This window comes from Ranitomeya variabilis, chromosome 2, assembly GCF_051348905.1.
Source record: "Ranitomeya variabilis isolate aRanVar5 chromosome 2, aRanVar5.hap1, whole genome shotgun sequence".
Lineage (NCBI taxonomy): Eukaryota > Metazoa > Chordata > Amphibia > Anura > Dendrobatidae > Ranitomeya > Ranitomeya variabilis.
In genome coordinates this window covers 94,767,766-94,788,890 of record NC_135233.1, presented here as the reverse complement: position 1 = coordinate 94,788,890, position 21,125 = coordinate 94,767,766, and the positions used below count along the sequence as shown (strand labels likewise).

Sequence of the window (21,125 nt, the reverse complement as noted above, 5' to 3'; positions counted from 1 at the left end):
CTCCTGGTCAAAATTACTTTTATTATAAACAGTTAAGCAAGTTGAAGATAAAATGATCTCTAAAAGGCCTAAAGTTAAAGATAACACCTTTTATTTTTATTTTAGGGGGAAAAATATATTGTAATTTTTTTAACATTTTAAAAATTGCAAAAAGAAAAATGGTGTGTTGTAAACGTTTGGGCACCCTTGGAGATTTTTGTGTTCAGATAACTTTGACCAAGGTTTCAGACCTTAATTAGACTGTTAGGGTTGGCTCAAAAAGAAGCATAGTAAGGTCATGGAGTGGCCTAGCCAGTTTCCAGTTCTTAGTCCCATAAAAAAAACGTATGGAGGGAGTTGAAGCTCCGTTGTTGTGAATTAGACTTTTTGGCTCCCTCTTGTGGTCACTAGTGGTATGACTCTGGGATTGTCTTTTTTCTGTTTGGCACTCACCTGGGTCGTTAGTCCAGGGGTGTCGCTATATTAACTTCCTGGATCCTTAGTCCAGTGCCTGGCATCGTTGTAATCAGATCCTTCTGTTGCTCCTGTCTGCTGGTCCTGGCTCTTGCAAAATTAAGCTAAGTCTTGCTTCTTTGTTTTTTTAGTTACTTGCTTTGCTACTATTTTTTCCAGCTTGTACTAAATGTGATTTCTGACCTTGCTGGAAGCTCTAGGGGGCTGGTATTCTCCCCCCGGGCCGTTAGACGGTTCGGGGGTTCTTGAATATCCAGCGTGGATATTTTAATAGGGTTTTTGCTGACCATATAAGTCATCTTACTATATTCTGCTATTAGCTAGTGGGCCTCTCTTTGCTAAATACCTAGCTCATTCTTATGTTTGTCTTTTCCTCTTACCTCACCGTTATTATTTGTTGGGAGCTTGTATCCAACTTTTGGGGTCTTTTCTCTGGAGGCAAGAAAGGTCTTTCTTTTCCCTTCTAGGGTTAGTTAGTTCTCCGGCTGGCGCGAGACGTCTAGAACCAACGTAGGCACGTTCCCCGGCTACTTCTATTTGTGGTGCTAGGATTAGATATATGGTCAGCCCAGTTACCACTGCCCTATGAGCTGGTTTTTTGTGTTTGCAGACTTGGTATTGATTCCTGAGACCCTCTGCCATTGGGGTCATAACACTCCGTGTTGCCAAGCTACAGCCTCAAAATCTTAATGATTTACAGATGATCTGCAAGGATCAGTGTACCAAAATTCCTCCTGACGTGCGCAAACCTCACCATCAACTACAAAAAAATGTCTGACTGCTGTGCTTGCCAACAAGGGTTTTGCCACCTAGTATTCGGTCTTGTTTTCCAGAGGGATTAAATACTTATTTCTCACTGCAAAATACAAATAAATGTACTTAATTTATACAGTGTGATTTTTTGGATTTTACTTTTGATATACTATCTCTCAATGTTAAAAAAAATTAACCTACCCTTAAAATTATAGACTGTTCATGTCCTTGTCAGTGGGTAAACTTACAAAATCAGCAAGGGATCAAATAAATATTTCCTTCACTCTACATGAATTGTATTGTCCAGTCTGCCCCATATACATTTGTATCACATGAATCTTCAATTCCCAGTATGTTCTTAACAATGGTAACAAAATGCTGGGAGTTGTGTTGTGAATTCTGTTCTCGAACTCCCTCCGGTGGTTATGAATGGTACTTCGGCGAGTGGCACCTCCACGCCGTGAGTCGGTGTGGGGTCTTTTTTGCACACTCTGCGTGGTTTTTTGGTAGTTTTTTATGCTGACCGCAGAGATACCTTTTCTATCATCAAGTCTGTTTAGTTAAGTCTGGCCTCCTTTGCTGAAACCTATTTCATTCCTGTGTTTGTGACTTCCATCTTAACTCACAGTCAATACGTGTGGGGGGCTGCCTATTTCTTTGGGGAATTTCTCTGAGGCAAGTTAGGCCTTATTTTTTATCTTTAGGGGTAGTTAGCTCTTAGGCTGTGAAGAGGCGTCTAGGCAGAGTCAGGTACGCTCCACGGCTATTTCTAGTTGTTGTGATAGGTTTAGGGGTTGCGGTCAGCAGAGTTCCCACTTCCCAGAGCTTGTCCTGTATTACTAGTTTGCTCATCAGGTCATTCCTAGTGCTCCTAACCACCAGGTCATCATAACAGAGTTGTTATCAGTCATTATCAGACTGTGGACCATACAGGGACCACAATACTGGTGAGATGCGAGCAGGATCACACATAAACATTTACATCCAGGTACCTTATAGATGATGTCTCTTATTGGAGTTGTTCTCTTTCTTTTTTCATCTTGTCCATACGTCATGATAACTATTCACAGCCACAGCCTGTCTCTTCTCCGGTCTTTTGCAGCACATCTTGACACAATGCCCTTAAAAATAGCAGTGTCATTATAATGCTTCTTGATAAAAATTTCTGCCCTATTCTGAATCCCTGAATAAATTATTGACGTTCACTATATCTCCTGCACAAAATATTTGACTCTTATGGTACTGTCTCCCCACACTATTCCTCTCAATAGTATCCTCACACACTTCTACCTCCCTCACACCGTTTCCCCTCGCATCCCCCCTGCTAACCATACTGTCTCCCCTCACATATTTACCTCTTCGCTCTCCATACTGTATCCTCCCACATGCCACTGCTCCTCATACTGTGTCCACATACATTTCCTCCATAATGTGTCTGCATACATTCCCCCCTCATACTGTGTGTATACATTCTCCCCTACTACTTTGTCTGCACTTATCCCATTCCTTTGCTCCTCATACTGTGTCAGCACCATCCCCCCTCTTGCTCCCTATACTGTTTCTGCACCCATCCTCTCTCTTTGCTTCATATACTGTGTCCTCAAATTTATGGCTCTCTATACTGTTTATGCACCCATCCCTTCCCTCACTCTCCACACTGTGCCCTCAAATTTCACCCTTTCCCTTTCTCCCCAAACTGTATCTGCACCCAACCCTTGCTTGCTCCCCAAACAGTGTCCTCAAGTTTATCCATCTCTTTGCTCCCCAGATTTCCAAGTGCAATCCACTACAAAAAATACATTATGTGTACATGCCCTTAGGCACATTCATATGTTCAGCATTTTTTCTGTGTTTTACATCAGTATTTGAAGCAAAAGCCAGGAGTGGGTGAAAAATGCTTACAAATACTGATGTAAAAACTGACCAAATACTGAACATGTGAATGTGGCCTTAGGGTGGTTTTAGAGATCTGTCTGTGATGTCCGGACCAGCTCCAGATCTCTCGGTCTGATTCAAAACCCTCATGCATGCCTATGAGGCAGTTTGGGTCATGAGACCTGCAGCCATCCTGGATATCTTAATCTGTACTCAGACCTTGAAGGTCGATATCTGAAACCGGCTATAGACAACATTGATGAATGTGTCTCATTTAGCAAATAATCACAGCGCATCTCTCATTTTTCAAACTGCGCTGATAATATGAAAGCTGTACTGTGATTTGTTGCTCTGGGCAATGTGAGCAGTTTTCATTTAGACCGGGGTCACACTTGCGAGTGCAATGCGAGAAACTCACACGAGTCTCTCACATCAATTCCGAGCACTGCCGTCGACACTCGGTACAAAAGCATTCAGCTGCATAGAAATACATGCAGCCACACACTCCGGTCCCATGTGCCGGCAACTGTGCCGGGTATTGATGCAAGAGACTAGTGCAAGTTTCTCGCATTGCATTTGCAAGTGTGACCCCGGCCTTAGGCTGAGTAACCCACAGATTATGAACTGATAAACACACAAGGACCCCCCCAAAAAAATTAGACAGGCCACAAAAATGTTAAGTTCAAAAAACATATCATTTTATTTGTATCAAAGAGATAAAAACCTCAAACCATCATACACAATCCAAAGCGATGTAAAAGTACCTCCGATCTAAAAGCAGATCTCATGTAAAATACACTGATACCCATATGTTGATAACTATACCGTAAATATTTAAACAGGCCACAAGTGGCTTTATGCCATATATATCAACATAACCGTAATAAGTGATATGTCTCATGAAAAAAACCCTAAGGGGAAACAACCCCCATATAAAAGTGCTAAGTGCATAAACATAAACAACCTCACATATAAGTCAATAAGTCACAATCTGGCCGGATAAGAGAAGGCTAAAAGTAGTAGTCCTAACGGTGTTGCCCTAAAATTAGTGATCAGTATCCTAATGGGAACACCTAAAAAAACAAGTGCCAAGATGCTTATAGTAATGCGGGTTCATTTGCTAAATATCGAAAAACCTCAGAGCATATTTAGCACAGTGGGATAACACGAGAGTTGAGACCTGTGTAAACCCCTACGCGCGTTTCGATGAATTCTGAGTGTGATTATGAACTGAATTGCAGTCACATACCAAAATCCAATTGATTGCTGGGAGGCGGCACGATGCACCTTCTCTGTGACAGATGTCAGCTTGATGGCTGACTCCCAGAAAAAGTCATAGTGCTGGGGTGATGGTGCGCTTGCCGGTAAAGAGGGCTTTGAGTGCCACCTCTAGCACACGTGCCATTGGGTCACCATCACTGGTCTAGGTGTTTAGACAGGATTGTCTAACAAATTCCCCCAGATCTGTCGTGGCTTTATGCCTATTACTGTTTATTATTTAAGGGCTGTAATTGTTCTGGTGTATTTATGTTTTTACTCTTTCTAGGGAAACTTCCTCACAGGGCTTCAAAGAACCAAGTGGTGATGATGAGTCCACAAGTAATGTTCATAAAACAGATGATGCGTAAGTCTAATATTTCTATTGCTGCAGTTAGTTTCTCAACATCATATTGGAGGGAGGATTGGTTTTCTTTTGTCAAATTTACAGACATACAGTACAGACCAAAAGTTTGGACTCACCTTCTCATTTAAAGATTGTGCAAAGCAGTCATCAAAGCAAAAGGTGGCTACTTTGAAGAACCTAGAATATAAGACATATTTTCAGTTGTTTCACACTTTTTTGTTAAGTATATAATTCCACATGTGTTAATTCATAGTTTTGATGCCTTCAGTGTTAATCAGGGGCGTAACGACCGCGGTCGCAGCGGTCGCCATTGCGACCGGGCCCCGCAGGTCAGGGGCCCCGGGCCGGCAGGTCAGGGCAGGGCCGGGCTGGACATCGGGCACTTCTGGCAAATGCCAGAAGAGCCGATGCCAGTAGTGGGCCGCTGCACTGTTCCTCCCCCCCCGCCGCCGCCGCCGCCGCATTTAACTATACCGGCGTCTATGACACCGGTATAGTTCAATGCAATGATGGAGGAGAGCGTCACCTGACGCTCCCTCTCCCATCATTCCCCGATCTGCCTCTGACAGTACACTGCGGGTGCGCGATGATGTCATATCATCGCGCACCTGCAGTGTCCTGGGCAGACTGCAGCCACCAGGAGCAGCGCGGGCAAAAGGAAAGGTGAGGAGAGTTTTTTTTTTTCTTTTTCACCGGACTGTGGGGCCATTATCGGGGGGGGGGGGGATGAGATGCGGGCTGTGCTCTATATACCCCTGTGCTGGCTGTGCTCTATATACCCCTGTGCTGGCTGTGCTCTATATACCCCTGTGCTGGCTGTGCTCTATATACCCCTGTGCTGGCTGTGCTGCATATACCCCTGTGCGGGCTGTGCTGTATATACCCCTGTGCGGGCTCTGCTGTATATACCCCTGTGTGGGCTCTGCTGTATATACCCCTGTGCGGGCTGTGCTCTATATACCCCTGTGCGGGCTGTGCTGTATATATCCCTGTGCGGGCTCTGCTGTATATACCCCTGTGCAGGCTGTGCTGTATATACCCCTGTGCGGGCTGTGCTGTATATATCCCTGTGCGGGCTGTGCTGTATATACCCCTGTGCGGGCTGTGCTGTATATACCCCTGTGCGGGCTGTGCTGTATATACCCCTGTGCGGGCTGTGCTGTATATACCCCTGTGCGGGCTCTGCTGTATATACCCCTGTGCGGGCTGTGCTGTATATACCCCTGTGCGGGCTGTGCTGTATATACCCCTGTGCGGGCTCTGCTGTATATACCCCTGTGCGGGCTGTGCTGTATATACCACTGTGCGGGCTGTGCTCTATATACCCCTGTGCTGGCTCTGCTGTATATACCACTGTGCGGGCTGTGCTGGATATACCCCTGTGCGGGCTCTGCTGTATATACCCCTGTGCGGGCTGTGCTGTATATACCCCTGTGCGGGCTGTGCTGTATATACCCCTGTGCGGGCTGTGCTCTATATACCCCTGTGCTGGCTCTGCTGTATATACCACTGTGCGGGCTGTGCTGTATATACCCCTGTGCGGGCTGTGCTGTATATACCCCTGTGCGGGCTGTGCTGTATATACCCCTGTGCGGGCTCTGCTGTATATACCCCTGTGCGGGCTGTGCTGTATATACCACTGTGCGGGCTGTGCTGGATATACCACTGTGCGGGCTGTGCTGGATATACCACTGTGCGGGCTGTGCTGGCACCCAACACCATGTTGCAGTGCAGGAGATTCCTGCAACAGTCCGAGGCGTATCTAGGGGAAGGGGGTGGGGGGGCGTCACGGAGGTAGGGGGGGGGGGCCCCATTTGGAAGTTCGCACCGGGGCCCATAACTTTGTAGTTACGCCACTGGTGTTAATGTACAATTTTCATAGTCATGAAAAATCTTTAAGTGAGAAGGTGTGTCCAAACGTTTGGTCTGTACTGTATAATAAAGCATAAAATAATGTATTCATATTTTTACTTGTTGCAGAACAACTTTGCAGAAGAGCTTCAAAGCTGCAAGTAAGGGTTTCATTAAAATAAAAGCAAGTGGTTCTTTGGCTGCTCTTAAAAAAGATTATGGGTAAGCTTGAAATGTCTATTGTTTTTGTTAGGATACATTTACTTTTGTCAAATTTTGAAAGCAATACACCTTTAAAACAGAATGTAAAAAAAAATATAGCATATCTATGGATAATGCTTATTATATAATTAAGGTAAATGACCATATGAAACAAAAGGATACAAAAACATGATGTGAATAGAACATAAAATTACAAGCAAAATGATTTGTTTAAGAAAAATATGTTTTTGGAAGAGATATACTGTATACTGTACATATTTCCCACTATATCAACATCTTTTTGCAAAGATATTATTAACAGGCTACAACACTTTGGCATACTGTATATGCAAAAGCGTTAAATCAGCCGTCAGAAGATAGCAATGTGGACATGGAAACTAAATACACTAAATAAAAGGTTATTAAAAATCTACTTTTTGTTTGTTATTTTTAACACTTTCGAAAGAAAACATGATTGACTCATTTATCATAAAACTAAGACGACTTCAGTGGAAAATTAAAAAGGATGTGGGTTATCTATCTAAACGATAACAAATTTGTTTTATTATGGTGATATAATGTAAGACATGAAATATTGATGCTGATAAAAATGGAAGCACTAAGTTTTCTGTAAAACAAAAATGTGAACGAAACATTTGAGCTTATTACTGGAGACGAGAAGAAGAGGTGAGGCTTTATTTCAAAACTTGGTTAGAAAACAATTAGTTTAATATTTTTACAACTTTTTTTGCTATTTGTATTTTCCAAAAGCAAAATAAGGTATTTGCCCAACAAGGTAAATCTATAACCAAATCTTACTTTAAAGTTTTTGTGTCTTTTCACATCCAGTCAAACTGGACCTGTATTATTTTAATGTATTATTTTTGCATATTGTTAAAATGGTTATCCGAAACTTTGGTGGGGGCTAAGATCCTACAGGCATGTAGTTGTTCCTACCTGTTCTGCCGAACGCCGATCTCTGCCGACTCAGAGCAGTCACAGACGGCTCCTTTTGGCAATTATTCTGCTTCATTTGACCACACGTGAACAAAGCAGCTCTTCCTCTTCTACTCTGCTCTGTTGATGGGGCGTCACTGCTGATGTCATGGTGATTGACAGCCCGCTACCAGCTGGATTTTTTATATCACATACGTCGGAGGCAAGCAATAATTTTAAAAAAAAGTAACAAATAAAAAAACAACAACTATTGAGAAAGTTTTTGGAACAGGTATACTATATATAAAACGTTTCCCGGTATAGCACCATCTTTTTGCAAAGGTATTATTGACAAGCTTTAATATTACAGTATACTCAGTATATTATTTAAATAATCAGAAGATGGCATCATGGAAATTGAAAATAAATACAATTTGTAAAGGTTATTATAAAATCAATTTTTTGAATAAAGCTTTCTTTTTTTATTGCTAAATTGTAAAAAAAATATATAAATGACAAAAAAACAAGTGCAGAATCGTTTGCCAATGGGGAAAATAAGTATTTGATACACTGCCAATTTTGCAAGTTTTTACCACCTACAAAGAATGGAGAGGTCTGTAATTTTTATCGTAGGTACACTTCAACTGTGAAGGACAGACTCTTAGGCCGGAGTCACACTAAACGTATGAAAAATCGGTCTGAGTCTCCCTGGCTCTGGCAAAAATTAAGAGACCACTGCACAGTTTTCTAAAAATCACCATCTCTACATGTTTGACAGCCATTCCCTTCCAGTGTCAGTTGAATTCCAACCAGAGTACACCTCATTCTACTGAATGTGCTTCTGATTAGGTGATCACCTTAACCAACTCTTATTTAACGAGGGAAAATATAAAAAACACTCCTGTGCTCTGCATAATCCTCTTGCAATAGGACAAGCTTGATTGCTAAACAAGTGCTAGGAATAGCCCAAAAGTAATTTGAATGAAAAAATAACTTTTAACCATGCCAAAGGAGTTGAAAAGAAAAGTCTTGAGTGAGGAAAAGAAGGGCTCAATTCTGGCTTTATTAGCAGAGGGATACAATTTTGAAGACGGCAGTCCTTTACAACAAGGTCAAGCAGCAGACATTGGGGACAACAAAGCTGCAAACCGGCAGAGGGCGAAGGCGACTCTCCACTGTCTGAGATGACCGTCATTTTATTCGAATGTCACTCAGCAACCGCAGGATGACATCAAGTGACCTACAAAAGGAATGGCAAATGGCAGCTGGGGAGCAGTGCACGGCAAGAACAGTTCGTAACAGGCTCCTAGAGACAGGACTCAAGTCATGTAAAGCTACAAAAAAGCCTTTCATCAATGAGAGGCAAAGGAGAGCCAGTCTGAAGTTTGCCAAAGACCATAAGGGTATGTGTCCACGTTCAGGATTGCATCAGGATTTGGTCAGGATTTTACATCAGTATTTGTAAGCCAAAACGAGGAGTGGGTGATAAATGCAGAAGTGGAGCATATGTTTCTATTATACTTTTCCTCTAATTGCACTCCTGGTTTTGGCTTACAAATACTGATGAAAAATCCTGACCAAATCCTTATGCAATCCTGAATGTGGACACATACCCTAAGGATTGGTAAGGCAATTGTCTCTGATTAGTCTAATTTTCAGCTTTCCCAACATCTGGTTGTCTAATGGTTAGATGGAGACCTGGAGAGGCATACAAGACACAGTGTCATGCACCCACTGTGAAATTTGGTGGAGGATTGGTGATTATCTGGGGATGCTTCAGCAAGGCTGGAATTAGGCAGGTTAATCTTTGCGAAGGACGTATGAATCAAGCCGCATACAAGGTTATCCTTTAAAAACACTTGCTTCCTTCTTCTCAGGCAATGTTCTCCAACTCTGAGGACTTGTTTTTTCAGCAGGACAATGCCCCATGCCACACAACTAGGGCAAGCAATGTGTGGATAAAGGAGCACCACATCAAGACCCTGTCATGTCCAGCCCAATCTCCAGACCTGAACCCCATTGAAAACCTCTGGAATGTAATCAAAAGGAAGATGGATAGTCACAAGCCTTCAAACAAAGAACTACTTAAATTTTGGGGCCAGGAGTGGCATAAGGTCACACAAAAGCAGTGTGAAAGACTGGTGGAAAGCATGCCAAGACGCATGAAAGCTGTGATTAAAAATTATGGTTATTTTACCAAATATTGATTTCTGAACTCTTCCTAAGTTAAAACATGAGTATTTTTGCTTCTAAATGAGTATGAACTTGCTTTCTTTGCATTATTTGAGGTCTGAAAGCGCTGTTTCTTCTTATTATATTGACGATTTCTCATTTGCTGCAAATAAATACAAATTTTTAGCTTTGAATTTCGTGAACATGTTGCCAGTATTTTATAGAATAAAACAACAATTCACATTGTACTCAAAAATATACATATAAAGAGAAAAATCAGAGAAACTGAAAATTTTGCAGTGGTCTCCTAAGTTTTGACAGAGCTGTATATATATATGTATATGTATATATATATATATATATATATATATATATATATATATATATATATATACAGTACAGACCAAAATTTTGGACACACCTTCTAATTTAAAGATTTTTCTATATTTTCATGACTATGAAAATTGTACATTCACACTGAAGGCATCAAAACTATGAATTAACACATGTGGAATTATATACTTAATTTCAATTGTTTCACACTTTTTTGTTATGTCTTATATTCTAGGTTCTTCAAAGTAGCCACCTTTTGCTTTGATGACTGCTTTGCACACTCTTGGCATTCTCTTGATGAGCTTCAAGAGGTAGTCACCGGGAATGGTCTTCCAACAATCTTGAAGGAGTTCCCAGAGATGCTTAGCACTTGTTGGCCCTTTTGCCTTCACTCTGCAGTCCAGCTCACCCCAAACCATCTCGTTTGGGTTCAGGTCTGGTGACTGTGGAGGCCAGGTCATCTAGCGTAGCACCCCATCACTCTCCTTCTTGGTCAAATAGCCCTTAGACAGTCTGGAGGTTTGTTTGGGGTCATTGTCCTGTTGAAAAATAAATGATGGGCCAACTAAACACAAACTGTATGGAATAGCATGCCACTGCAAGATGCTGTGGTAGCCATGCTGGTTCAGTATGCCTTCAATATTGAATAAATCCCCAACAGTGTCACCAGCATTGCACCCGCACACCATCACACCTCCTCCTCCATGCTTCACGGTGTGAACCAGGCATGTAGAGTCCATCCGTTCACCTTTTCTGCGTTGCACAAAGACACGGTGGTTGGAACCAAAGATCTCAAATTTGGATTCATCAGTCCAAAGCACATATTTCCACTGGTCTAATGTCCATTCCTTGTGTTCTTTAGCCCAAATAAGTCTCTTCTGCTTGTTGCCTGTCCTTAGCAGTGGTTTCCTAGCAGCTATTTTACCATGAAGGCCTGCTGAACAAAGTCTTCTCATAATAGTTGTTGTAGAGATGTGTCTGCTGCTAGAACTCTGTGTGGCATTGACCTGGTCTCTAATCTGAGCTGCTGTTAACCTGCGATTTCTGAGGCTGGTGACTCGGAAAAACTTATCCTCAGAAGCAGAGGTGACTCTTGGTCTTCCTTTCCTGGGACGGTCCTCATGTGAGCCAGTTTCTTTGTAGCGCTTGATGGTTTTTGCCACTGCACTTGGGGACGCTTTCAAAGTTTTCCCAATTTTTCGGACTGACTTAACTTCATTTCTTAAAGTAATGATGGCCACTCGTTTTTCTTTACTTAGCTGTTTTTTTCTTGCCATAATACAAATTCTAACAGTCTATTCAGTAGGACTATCAGCTGTGTATTCACCAGACTTCTGCACAACACAACTGATGGTCCCAACACCATTTATAAGGCAAGAAATCCCACTCATTAAACCTGACAGGGCACACCTGTGAAGTGAAAACCATTCAGCATTGAGCTGGACCGCAGAGTGAAGGCAAAAGAGCCAGCAAGTGCTAAGCATCTCTGGGAACTTCTTCAAGATTGTTGGAGGACCATTCCCGGTGACTACCTTAACAGTAGAACAATGTACCACAACTCCAGAGTCTGCTAAATCTTTCTTGAAGGCTGATAGAGTCCGGCAGTTTCTGGATGGATATTTTTCCCCACTGTGGCAGAGGGCACACCACTTTAGTGTGAATCATCCCCTGATTACAGCCAGATAAGTTTCTGTATTTTTATGCCTGGTTATGATATAAGTATGTCTCCAGATGAACCTACATAGGGGAAACGCGTCGAGCTGAACATACCGTTCACTTTCGAAGTTTGCCCAATTTTTCGGACCGACTGACCTTCATTTCTTAAAGTAATGATGGCCACTCGTTTTTCTTTACTTAGCTGCCTTTTTCTTGCCATAATACTTATTCTAACAGTCTATTCAGTAGGACTATCAGCTGTGTATCCACCAGACTTCTGCACAACCCAACTGATGGTCCCAACCCCATTTATAAGGCAAGAAATCCCACTTATTAAACCTGATAGGGCACACCTGTGAAGTGAAAACCATTCCCGGTGACTACCTCTTGAAGCTCATCAAGAGAATGCCAAGAGTGTGCAAAGCAGTCATCAAAGCAAAAGGTGGCTACTTTGAAGAACCTAGAACATAAGACATAATTGCAGTTGTTTCACACTTTTTTGTTAAGTATATCATTCCACATGTGTTAATTCATAGTTTTGATACTTTCAGTGTGAATGTACAATTTTCAAAGTCATGAAAATACAGAAAAATCTTTAAATGAGAAGGTGTGTCCAAACTTTTGGTCTGTACTGTATATATATATATATATATATATATATATATATATATATATATATATATATATATATATATATATATATATTTGCCCCATACAATAAAATCACACTCACAGGTTAGGATATATACACATAGAATACATAGCTATATAGATGTCAGTGAAGCACACACAGTTATTCCCTCTTTGAGGGCACCGCGACTGTGAGGAAGTTCTCCTGCTCAAGGTGCTGTCAGACAGGTCCTGCGAGTTCACAGCCAATGAACTCACTTCACCTTTCTAACGTCAGTGCGAACGCCGTGGGAAATTTTCCCACAAATTCAATACAGTACAACAGTGACATCACCTCCACTAGCTATCACCCCACTTGCCACTGTTACACAGTAAGTGGGAAGAGCAAGGCTAAGTGCCAGAATTGGCGCATCTTAGAGATGTGCCTTTTCTGGGGAGGCTGAGAGCTAATGTTTTTAGCCTGGGGGGCAGTATCCATGGCCCCTTCCTAGGCTATTAATATCAGCCTGCAGCTGTCTACATAACCTTTGCTGGTAATTAATTATAAGGGGACCCCACGTAATTTGTTTTTGGGGGTCATTTTAATATCCAGCATAAGCTAATTATACAGCTGTGAACTGATATTAATAGCCTGGGAAGCTCCATGGGTATTACCCCCTTCCGAGGCTTTAAACATTGGCCCCCATCCGTCGGTTTTCCCTCTGCTGGTTACGAAAATTGCATGGGAGCCCACACTATTTTTTTCAAAAAAATATTCTTTTTTTTATTTTAATACATGTACAGTAAGCTGCATACACACTGTGCTAATTGTATTTGTCACAGATATCTATATATCTACCTATTCTATATGTATTTACTGTATGTAATCCATAATTTCTATCCTGTCGGCTCCTGCAGTGATTTTACAGTACGCGTCAGATGAATTGCTGACTTTTCTTCTATGTATCTATGTAATATAAATATATATATATATATATACAGTATGTGTGTGTCCCTGACATCTATATATCTATGTATTCTATGTGTATAAATCTATTCTATCTATTCTATTCTATTCTGGCTCATGAATTGCCAGCTTTTCAAAGGACACCGATGCATAAAAATCAGAGAGCACGTGCATGGTCCGAGTGCTGTGCAATTTTTTTCTCGCACCCATAGGCTTGCATTGGTGAGTCTCGGACGATATACATGTAAAATTGAAGCATGCTGCAATTTTACATGCATGATGAATATGCCCGAGAAAATAAACGGTGATGTGAAATGTCCCATAGATTAACACTGGGCCGAGTGCTATGCGATGTTTTCTCATGTAGCACTTTCCCCTAATCTATGGTAGTGTGACCCCCGCCTTAAAAATAAAATCAAGAAAATCACATTGTAAGATTTTTTTACATAATTCATTTGCATTTTTTGCATTAAATTAATATTTGATCACCTACCAATCAGCAAGAATTCTGGCTCTCACAGACCTGTTAGTTTTCCTTTAAGAAGCCTCCTACTCTGCACTCTTTACATGTATTAATTGCACCTGTTTGAACTCATTTCCTGTATAAAAGACACCTGTCCACACACTCAATCACACTCCAACCTCTCCACCATGGCCAAGACCAAACAGCTGTCGAAGGACACCAGTGACAAAATTGTTGACCGGCACAAAGCTGGGATGGGCTACAAAGATGTAAAAGATACATTTTGCATATGAATGGATATTATAAATGAACAGGTCCTTTCATAAGACAATGACCAATTTTTTACTTTACAATGTGGTCAGGACTGCGCAAAAGCTCCAGTAATTCTTAATTTTTGTATTCTGCAGCGATACTGCAAAAAAGGAAATTACACAAGTGCAGATGAGTGAAGATATCGAGGAGACCACTATAGGACAAGTAGAAAGGTATTATGATGGTGGATTCTGATTACAGTGGCATGTAAAAGTTTGGGCACTCCTGGTCAAAATTACTTTTATTGTAAACAGTTAAGCAAGTTGAAGATAAAATGACTTCTAAAAGGCCTAAAGTTAAAGATGACACATTTCCTTTGTATTTTAGGGGGAAAAAATGTATTGTAACTTTTTGCATTTTAAAAATTACAAAAAGAAAAATGGGCTGATACAAACGTTTGGGCGCCCTTGGAGATTTGTGTGTTCAGATACCGTTGACCAAGGTTTCAGACCTTAATTAGCCTGTTAGGGTAATGGCTTGATCACTAACGTTAAGAAAGGTCAGGTGATGCAAATTTCCCAGCTTTATAAAAACCCAGCCTCCTCTAACCTTATGCCAAAAAACAGCAGCTACCAGCAGGCGGGCTCTTCTAAGCAGCTACTTAGCACACTGAAAATGATGCAGGCCCACAAAGCAGGAACGACTATAAGAAGATACCAAAGCATTTTCACAAAACCCTTTCCTCAGTTCAAAATGTAATTAAGAAATGGCAGTTAACAGAAACAGTGGAGGTCAAGATAAGGTCTGGAAGATCAAGCAACATTTCAGTGAGAGCTGCTCACAGGATTGATAGAGAGGCAAATCAGAACTCCTGATTGACTGCAAAAGTCCTTCAGAAAGATTTAGCAGACTCTGGAGTTGTGGTACATTGTTCTACTGTTAAGGTAGTCACCGGGAATGGTCTTCCAGCAATCTTGAAGAAGTTCCCAGAGATGCTTAGCACTTGCTGGCTCTTTTGCCTTCACTCTGCGGTCCAGCTCAATGTTGAATGGTTTTCACTTCACACGTGTGCCCTGTCAGGTTTAATGAGTGGGATTTCTTGCCTTATAAATGGTGTTGGGACCATCAGTTGTGTTGTAACTCACCGACAAAAGACACTATTACACGATAAAGTAAATGACCACAATAAAACTTAACATTTACTTACTATAAATAAAAAACAAACCAATACAGCATACACGACCTAAAAACACGTATGGCTGCAAACAAAGATACAGGGTGCACTAAATCCCTAAAGGGCCAACTATCTGTGTCCTACCTTACAGCAGAGGTTGGCACCCTATAAACCTGCGCAATGGCTCCCCTGCTCCACGTAGGCTTGCCCTAACTGTCCCTAATAGGTCCTATCGTGCGGAGGATAGAAAAACAGCACACAGCAGACCATACACAACAGACAGACAAACAAATGTCACTAAACAAAAATTGTACAAAGAGTGTACTTTAAATATATTGCACACTTTTCATAATATATTGCACATATAATAGGTGGGTATACAATAAGGCCTGTGCAAAAAGTGTGTTCCTATTCATTTAGCAATGTGCACACATATATAATATATTGCACTTTTATTCCGGCCTATGCTAAGGCAATAAAGCCTATGCCCCTGCACTAAACCTAGATTCGCCCTACCTGCCTGCATGGGTTGGCACCCTATATTTATTCGCAAATGGCGCCCCCGCTCTAGTCGACTGTCCCTAGTGCACCCTATTATAGAAAAAAGGTGCAGGCAATAAAGCCTATGGCAAAGAAAAAATTAAAACCAAGGCAGGAAAATTTAAACGGCAAAGGTAAAGTGCAAAAAACAGTGCAAAAAAAGTACTCAGTGACATTAGATATTATAATACCAAATTGTTAAGCTATTAATAACAAGTATGTTCAGCTCATAATACCAAATTGTTAAGCTCATAATAACAAGTACGGTATGTTCAGCTCGACGCGTTTCCCCTATGTAGGTTCATCTGGAGACATACTTATATCATAACCAGGCATAAAAATACAGAAACTTATCTGGCTGTAATCAGGGGATGATTCACACTAAAGCGGTGTACCCTCTGCCACAGTGGGGAAAAATATCCATCCAGAAACTGCCGGACTCTATCAGCCTTCAAGAAAGATTTAGCAGACTCTGGAGTTGTGGTACATTGTTCTACTGTTAAGGTAGTCACCGGGAATGGTCCTCCAACAATCTTGAAGAAGTTCCCAGAGATGCTTAGCACTTGCTGGCTCTTTTGCCTTCACTCTGCGGTCCAGCTCAATGCTGAATGGTTTTCACTTCACAGGTGTGCCCTGTCAGGTTTAATGAGTGGGATTTCTTGCCTTATAAATGGTGTTGGGACCATCAGTTGTGTTGTGCAGAAGTCTGGTGAATACACAGCTGATAGTCCTACTGAATAGACTGTTAGAATTTGTATTATGGCAAGAAAAAAGCAGCTAAGTAAAGAAAAACGAGTGGCCATCATTACTTTAAGAAATGAAGTTCAGTCAGTCCGAAAAATTGGGAAAACTTTGAAAGCGTCCCCAAGTGCAGTGGCAAAAACCATCAAGCGCTACAAAGAAACTGGCTCACATGAGGACCGCCCCAGGAAAGGAAAACCAAGAGTCACCTCTGCTTCTGAGGATAAGTTTATCCGAGTATCTCCAGCCTCAGAAATCGCAGGTTAACAGCAGCTCAGATTAGAGACCAGGTCAATGCCACACAGAGTTCTAGTAGCAGACACATCTCTACCACAACTGTTAAGAGGACACTTTGTGCAGCAGGCCTTCATGGTAAAATAGCTGCTAGGAAACCACTGCTAAGGACAGGCTAAAGAACACAAGGAATGGACATTAGACCAGTGGAAATCTGTGCTTTGTTCTGATGAGTCCAAATTTGAGATGTTTGGTTCCAACCACCGTATCTTTCTGCGATGCAGAAAAGGTGAACGGATGGACTATACATGCCTGGTTCCCACCGTGAAGCATGGAGGAGGAGGTGTGATGGTGTGGGGGTGCTTTGCTGGTGACACTGTTGGGGATTTATTCAAAATTGAAGGCATACTGAACCAGCATGGCTACCACAGCATCTTGCAGGTGCATGCTATTCCATTCGGTTTGCGTTTAGTTGGACCATCATTTATTTTTCAACAGGACAATGACCCCAAACACACCTCTAGGCTGTGTAAGGGCTATTTGACCAAGAAGGAGAGTGATGGGGTGCTACGCCAGATGACCTGGCCTCCACAGTCACCAGACCTGAACCCAATCGAGATGGTTTGGGGTGAGCTGGACCGCAGAGTGAAGGCAAAAGGGCCAACAAGTGCTAAGCATCTCTGGGAACTCCTTCAAGATTGTTGGAAGACCATTCCCGGTGACTTCCTCTTGAAGCTCATCAAGAGAATGCCAAGAGTGTGCAAAGCAGTCATCAAAGCAAAAGGTGGCTACTTTGAAGAACCTGGAAAATAAGACATAATTTCAGTTGTTTCACACTTTTCTGTTAAGTATATAATTCCACATGTGTTAATTCATAGTTTTGATGCCTTCAGTGTGAATGTACAATTTTCATAGTCATGAAAATACAGAAAAATCTTTAAATGAGATGTGTGTCCAACCTTTTGGTCTGCACTGTATATATATATATATATATATATATATATATATATATATATATATATATATATATATATATATATATATATATATATATTTGCCCCATACAATAAAATCACACTCACAGGTTAGGATAGATATATACACATAGAATACATAGCTATATAGATGTCAGTGACGCACACACGGTTATTCCCTCTCTGAGGGCACCGTGAGTGTGAGGAAGTTCTCCTGCTCAAGGTGCTGTCAGACAGGTCCTGCGAGTTCACAGCCAATGAACTCACTTCACCTTTCTAACGTCAGTGCGAACGCCGTGGGAAATTTTCTCACAAATTCAATACAGTACAACAGTGACATCACCTCCACTAACTATCACCCCACTTGCCACTGTTACACAGTAAGTGGGAAGAGCAAGGCTAAGTGCCAGAATTGGCGCATCTTAAAGATGTGCCTTTTCTGGGGAGGCTGAGAGCTAATTTTTTTAGCCTATGTACAATTTTCATTAAATGAGAAGGTGTGTCCAAACTTTTGGTCTGTACTGTATATATATATATATATATATATATATATATATATATATATATATATCAGTGAGACACACATATATGTCTTTATTTCATAGAGAGATAGATAGCAGAATAGCCGGTAATTAATTTGTCTGCTTTTGATAAATCATTGCAGAAGCCGACAGGATATGACACATGGTTTACATATAGTAAACCATTACATATCCTTTAGATTTATATATGTCCCTCACTAATGATGTTAGTAGTGTGTGTGTGTCAAATTTTGGAGCTGTAGGTGTTAAATTAAAGAATTAAATCATGGAAAAAAATTTTGTGGGCTCCCGTGCAATTTTCTCCGCCAGAGAGGGAAAGCCAGTGACTGAGGGTCCATGGTTATTGCCCCCCCTGGCTAAAAAAATCTGCCCCAGACACCTCAGAAAAGGCGCATCTTACAGATGCGCCTATTCTGGCACTTAGCCTCTCTCTTCCCATTGCCCTGTAGCTGTGGCATAAGGAGTTAATGTCACCTTGCTATTGTAAGGTGACATTAAGCCTGGTTAATAATGGAGAGTTGTCAATAAGACACCTATCCATTATCAATGCAATAGTATGAATGGGTTAAAAAAATACACACATTAAAAATATAGTATTTTAATGAAATAATTAAACACACAGGTTTACCATCTTTATTACACTTTTGAGAGCATCACGAGGAGCGGGAAGGCTGCGGTGGATGACGGAAGGTGAGACTATCACAATTTTTTATTTCAATTCTTTTTTTACAGGTATATGGTTCCCAGGGCCTGGAGGAGAGTCTCCTCTCCTCCACCCTGGTTACCAACCACACATGATCCGCTTACTTCCCGCATGGTGGGCATAGCCACATGCTGAAAGTAAGCGGATCAATGCAAAAAAAGGAACATGTGCACAAAAATTGTGGATTGCATTCTAATAATAGGATGCTTAATGTATGCATTTTTTTCGCGGTTTTATCACGTTTTTATAGCGAAAAAACGTGAAAAAAAACGCAAAAAATCCTGAACATGTGCACACAGCCTAACTGTTCTGCAATGGTTCACTGTATGTAAACCATGTCTCATATCCTGTCTGCTTCTGCAATATTTTAGAACCCGACAATTGAATTATCGGCTATCCTGCAACCTCTCTATCAAATGTAAATATATATATTGTGACAAAACACTCCGGGATCGCCTTTGCTGGGGTCAAAGGTCACGTGGTTTGTGCATTGAACTCTGAGGCGACAGCAGGTTTCCAAGTTAACTGACCTCAAGTCAGGTTTATTAAAGTGAAAGCAAATATAAAACAAAACATAAACATAAATCCTTGCCTGTCCGGCACTAACTAAACAAGCACGTTCCTAACTAACAACTGGGGGGCTTCTCCCACCCAGCTAACATTACACAGTGCATGAGCACAGCTCCCACTCACGTTTGTCTCACACAGACAGGCATTCTGTGTGCCCCAGGCTGACACCTGAAACCTCCAGCTGGTCAGCCTTTATTCCTGCACTTATTAACCCCTCGGTATCCTGATGATACTGAGCGGCCTAATTCACATAGGACAAATACCTGGGCGAGATATACCTGCCCCCGACTACCAGACCGACATGACTCTTACATATCCTCCCCCCCTGCTCAGACCACTCAGGTCGAGCAAGAATACTCTCCAAACAGTGTACTCGGGACAGGGCATCAGCGTTCCCCATCTGCACCCCGGGGCGGTGCTCCACCGTGAAAGAGTAAGCCTGCAGGGCAAGGAACCACCGGGTTACCCGACTATTACGGTCCTTGTGGAGATGCATCCACTTGAGAGGGGCATGGTCCATGACCAGCCTAAACTTCCTACCTGCCAGGTAATATTTGAGGGAGTCGAGAGCCCATTTGATGGCTAGGCACTCTTTTTCAATCACGGCATACCTCTGCTCATGTACATTCAGTTTCCGACTGAGGTAGAGGACCGGGTGTTCGACTCCGTCCCTTACCTGGGAAAGTACAGCTCCGACACCAGTATCAGAAGCATCAGTTTGCACCACAAACTCGCTGCTGAAATCAGGAGTCACTAGTACGGGCTGAGAGCACAAAGCCCGTTTCAGACTGTGGAAGGCCTCTTCAGCCGCTGAGGACCATTTTACCATGACGGAATCCCTTCCTTTGGTAAGATCCGTCAAGGGGGTAGCCATGGCCGCAAAGTTGGGTATGAACCGGCGATAATAGCCGGCAATGCCCAGGAAAGCTTGAACTTGTTTCTTGTTCACTGGTTGCGGCCAGCCCTGAATTGCCTGTATTTTGTCGATCTGGGGTTTAACCACTCCTCTGCCAATCACGTAGCCCAAGTATCGGGCTTCTTCAAGGCCGATGTGACATTTCTTGGGATTCGCCGTTAAGCCTGCGTCTCTCAGGCCATCAATCACCGCCTGTACCTTCCGGAGGTGAGCTTCCCAGTCCACGCTGTAAATTATGATGTCATCTAGGTAGGCAGAAGCGTACTGCCTGTGGGGCCTCAAGACTCGATCCATCAATCTCTGGAACGTTGCTGGGGCTCCGTGAAGTCCAAACGGCATGTAGATATACTGGAACAGCCCTTCCGGTGTAGCAAATGTCGTCTTCTCTCTGGCCGCCTCGGCCAGAGGGATCTGCCAGTACCCCTTTGTTAGGTCCAGGGTCGTAATGTATCGGGCTTTACCCAGCCGATCGATCAACTCATCGACCCGGGGCATAGGGTAGGCATCAAATTTAGAAACCGCATTCAGTTTCCTAAAGTCATTGCAAAACCGTATAGAGCCATCCGGCTTATGTATCAACACAATT

The 21,125-nt window shown here is 42.1% G+C and overlaps 1 protein-coding gene across 8 annotated transcripts in view; it reads left to right on the top strand.

Moving 5' to 3' along the window:
- The window catches only part of LOC143804537 (protocadherin Fat 4-like), a 285,900-nt gene that overhangs the window by 238,995 nt on the left and 25,780 nt on the right, over positions 1 to 21,125 (top strand). For all 8 annotated transcript variants that reach the window (XM_077282725.1, XM_077282731.1, XM_077282727.1 and 5 more), the window contains 3 exons: positions 4,628 to 4,705; positions 6,686 to 6,778; positions 14,301 to 14,378. In XM_077282725.1, coding sequence (XP_077138840.1) covers positions 4,628 to 4,705; positions 6,686 to 6,778; positions 14,301 to 14,378 — 249 coding nt within the window. The remainder of the gene's footprint in view (positions 1 to 4,627; positions 4,706 to 6,685; positions 6,779 to 14,300; positions 14,379 to 21,125) is intronic.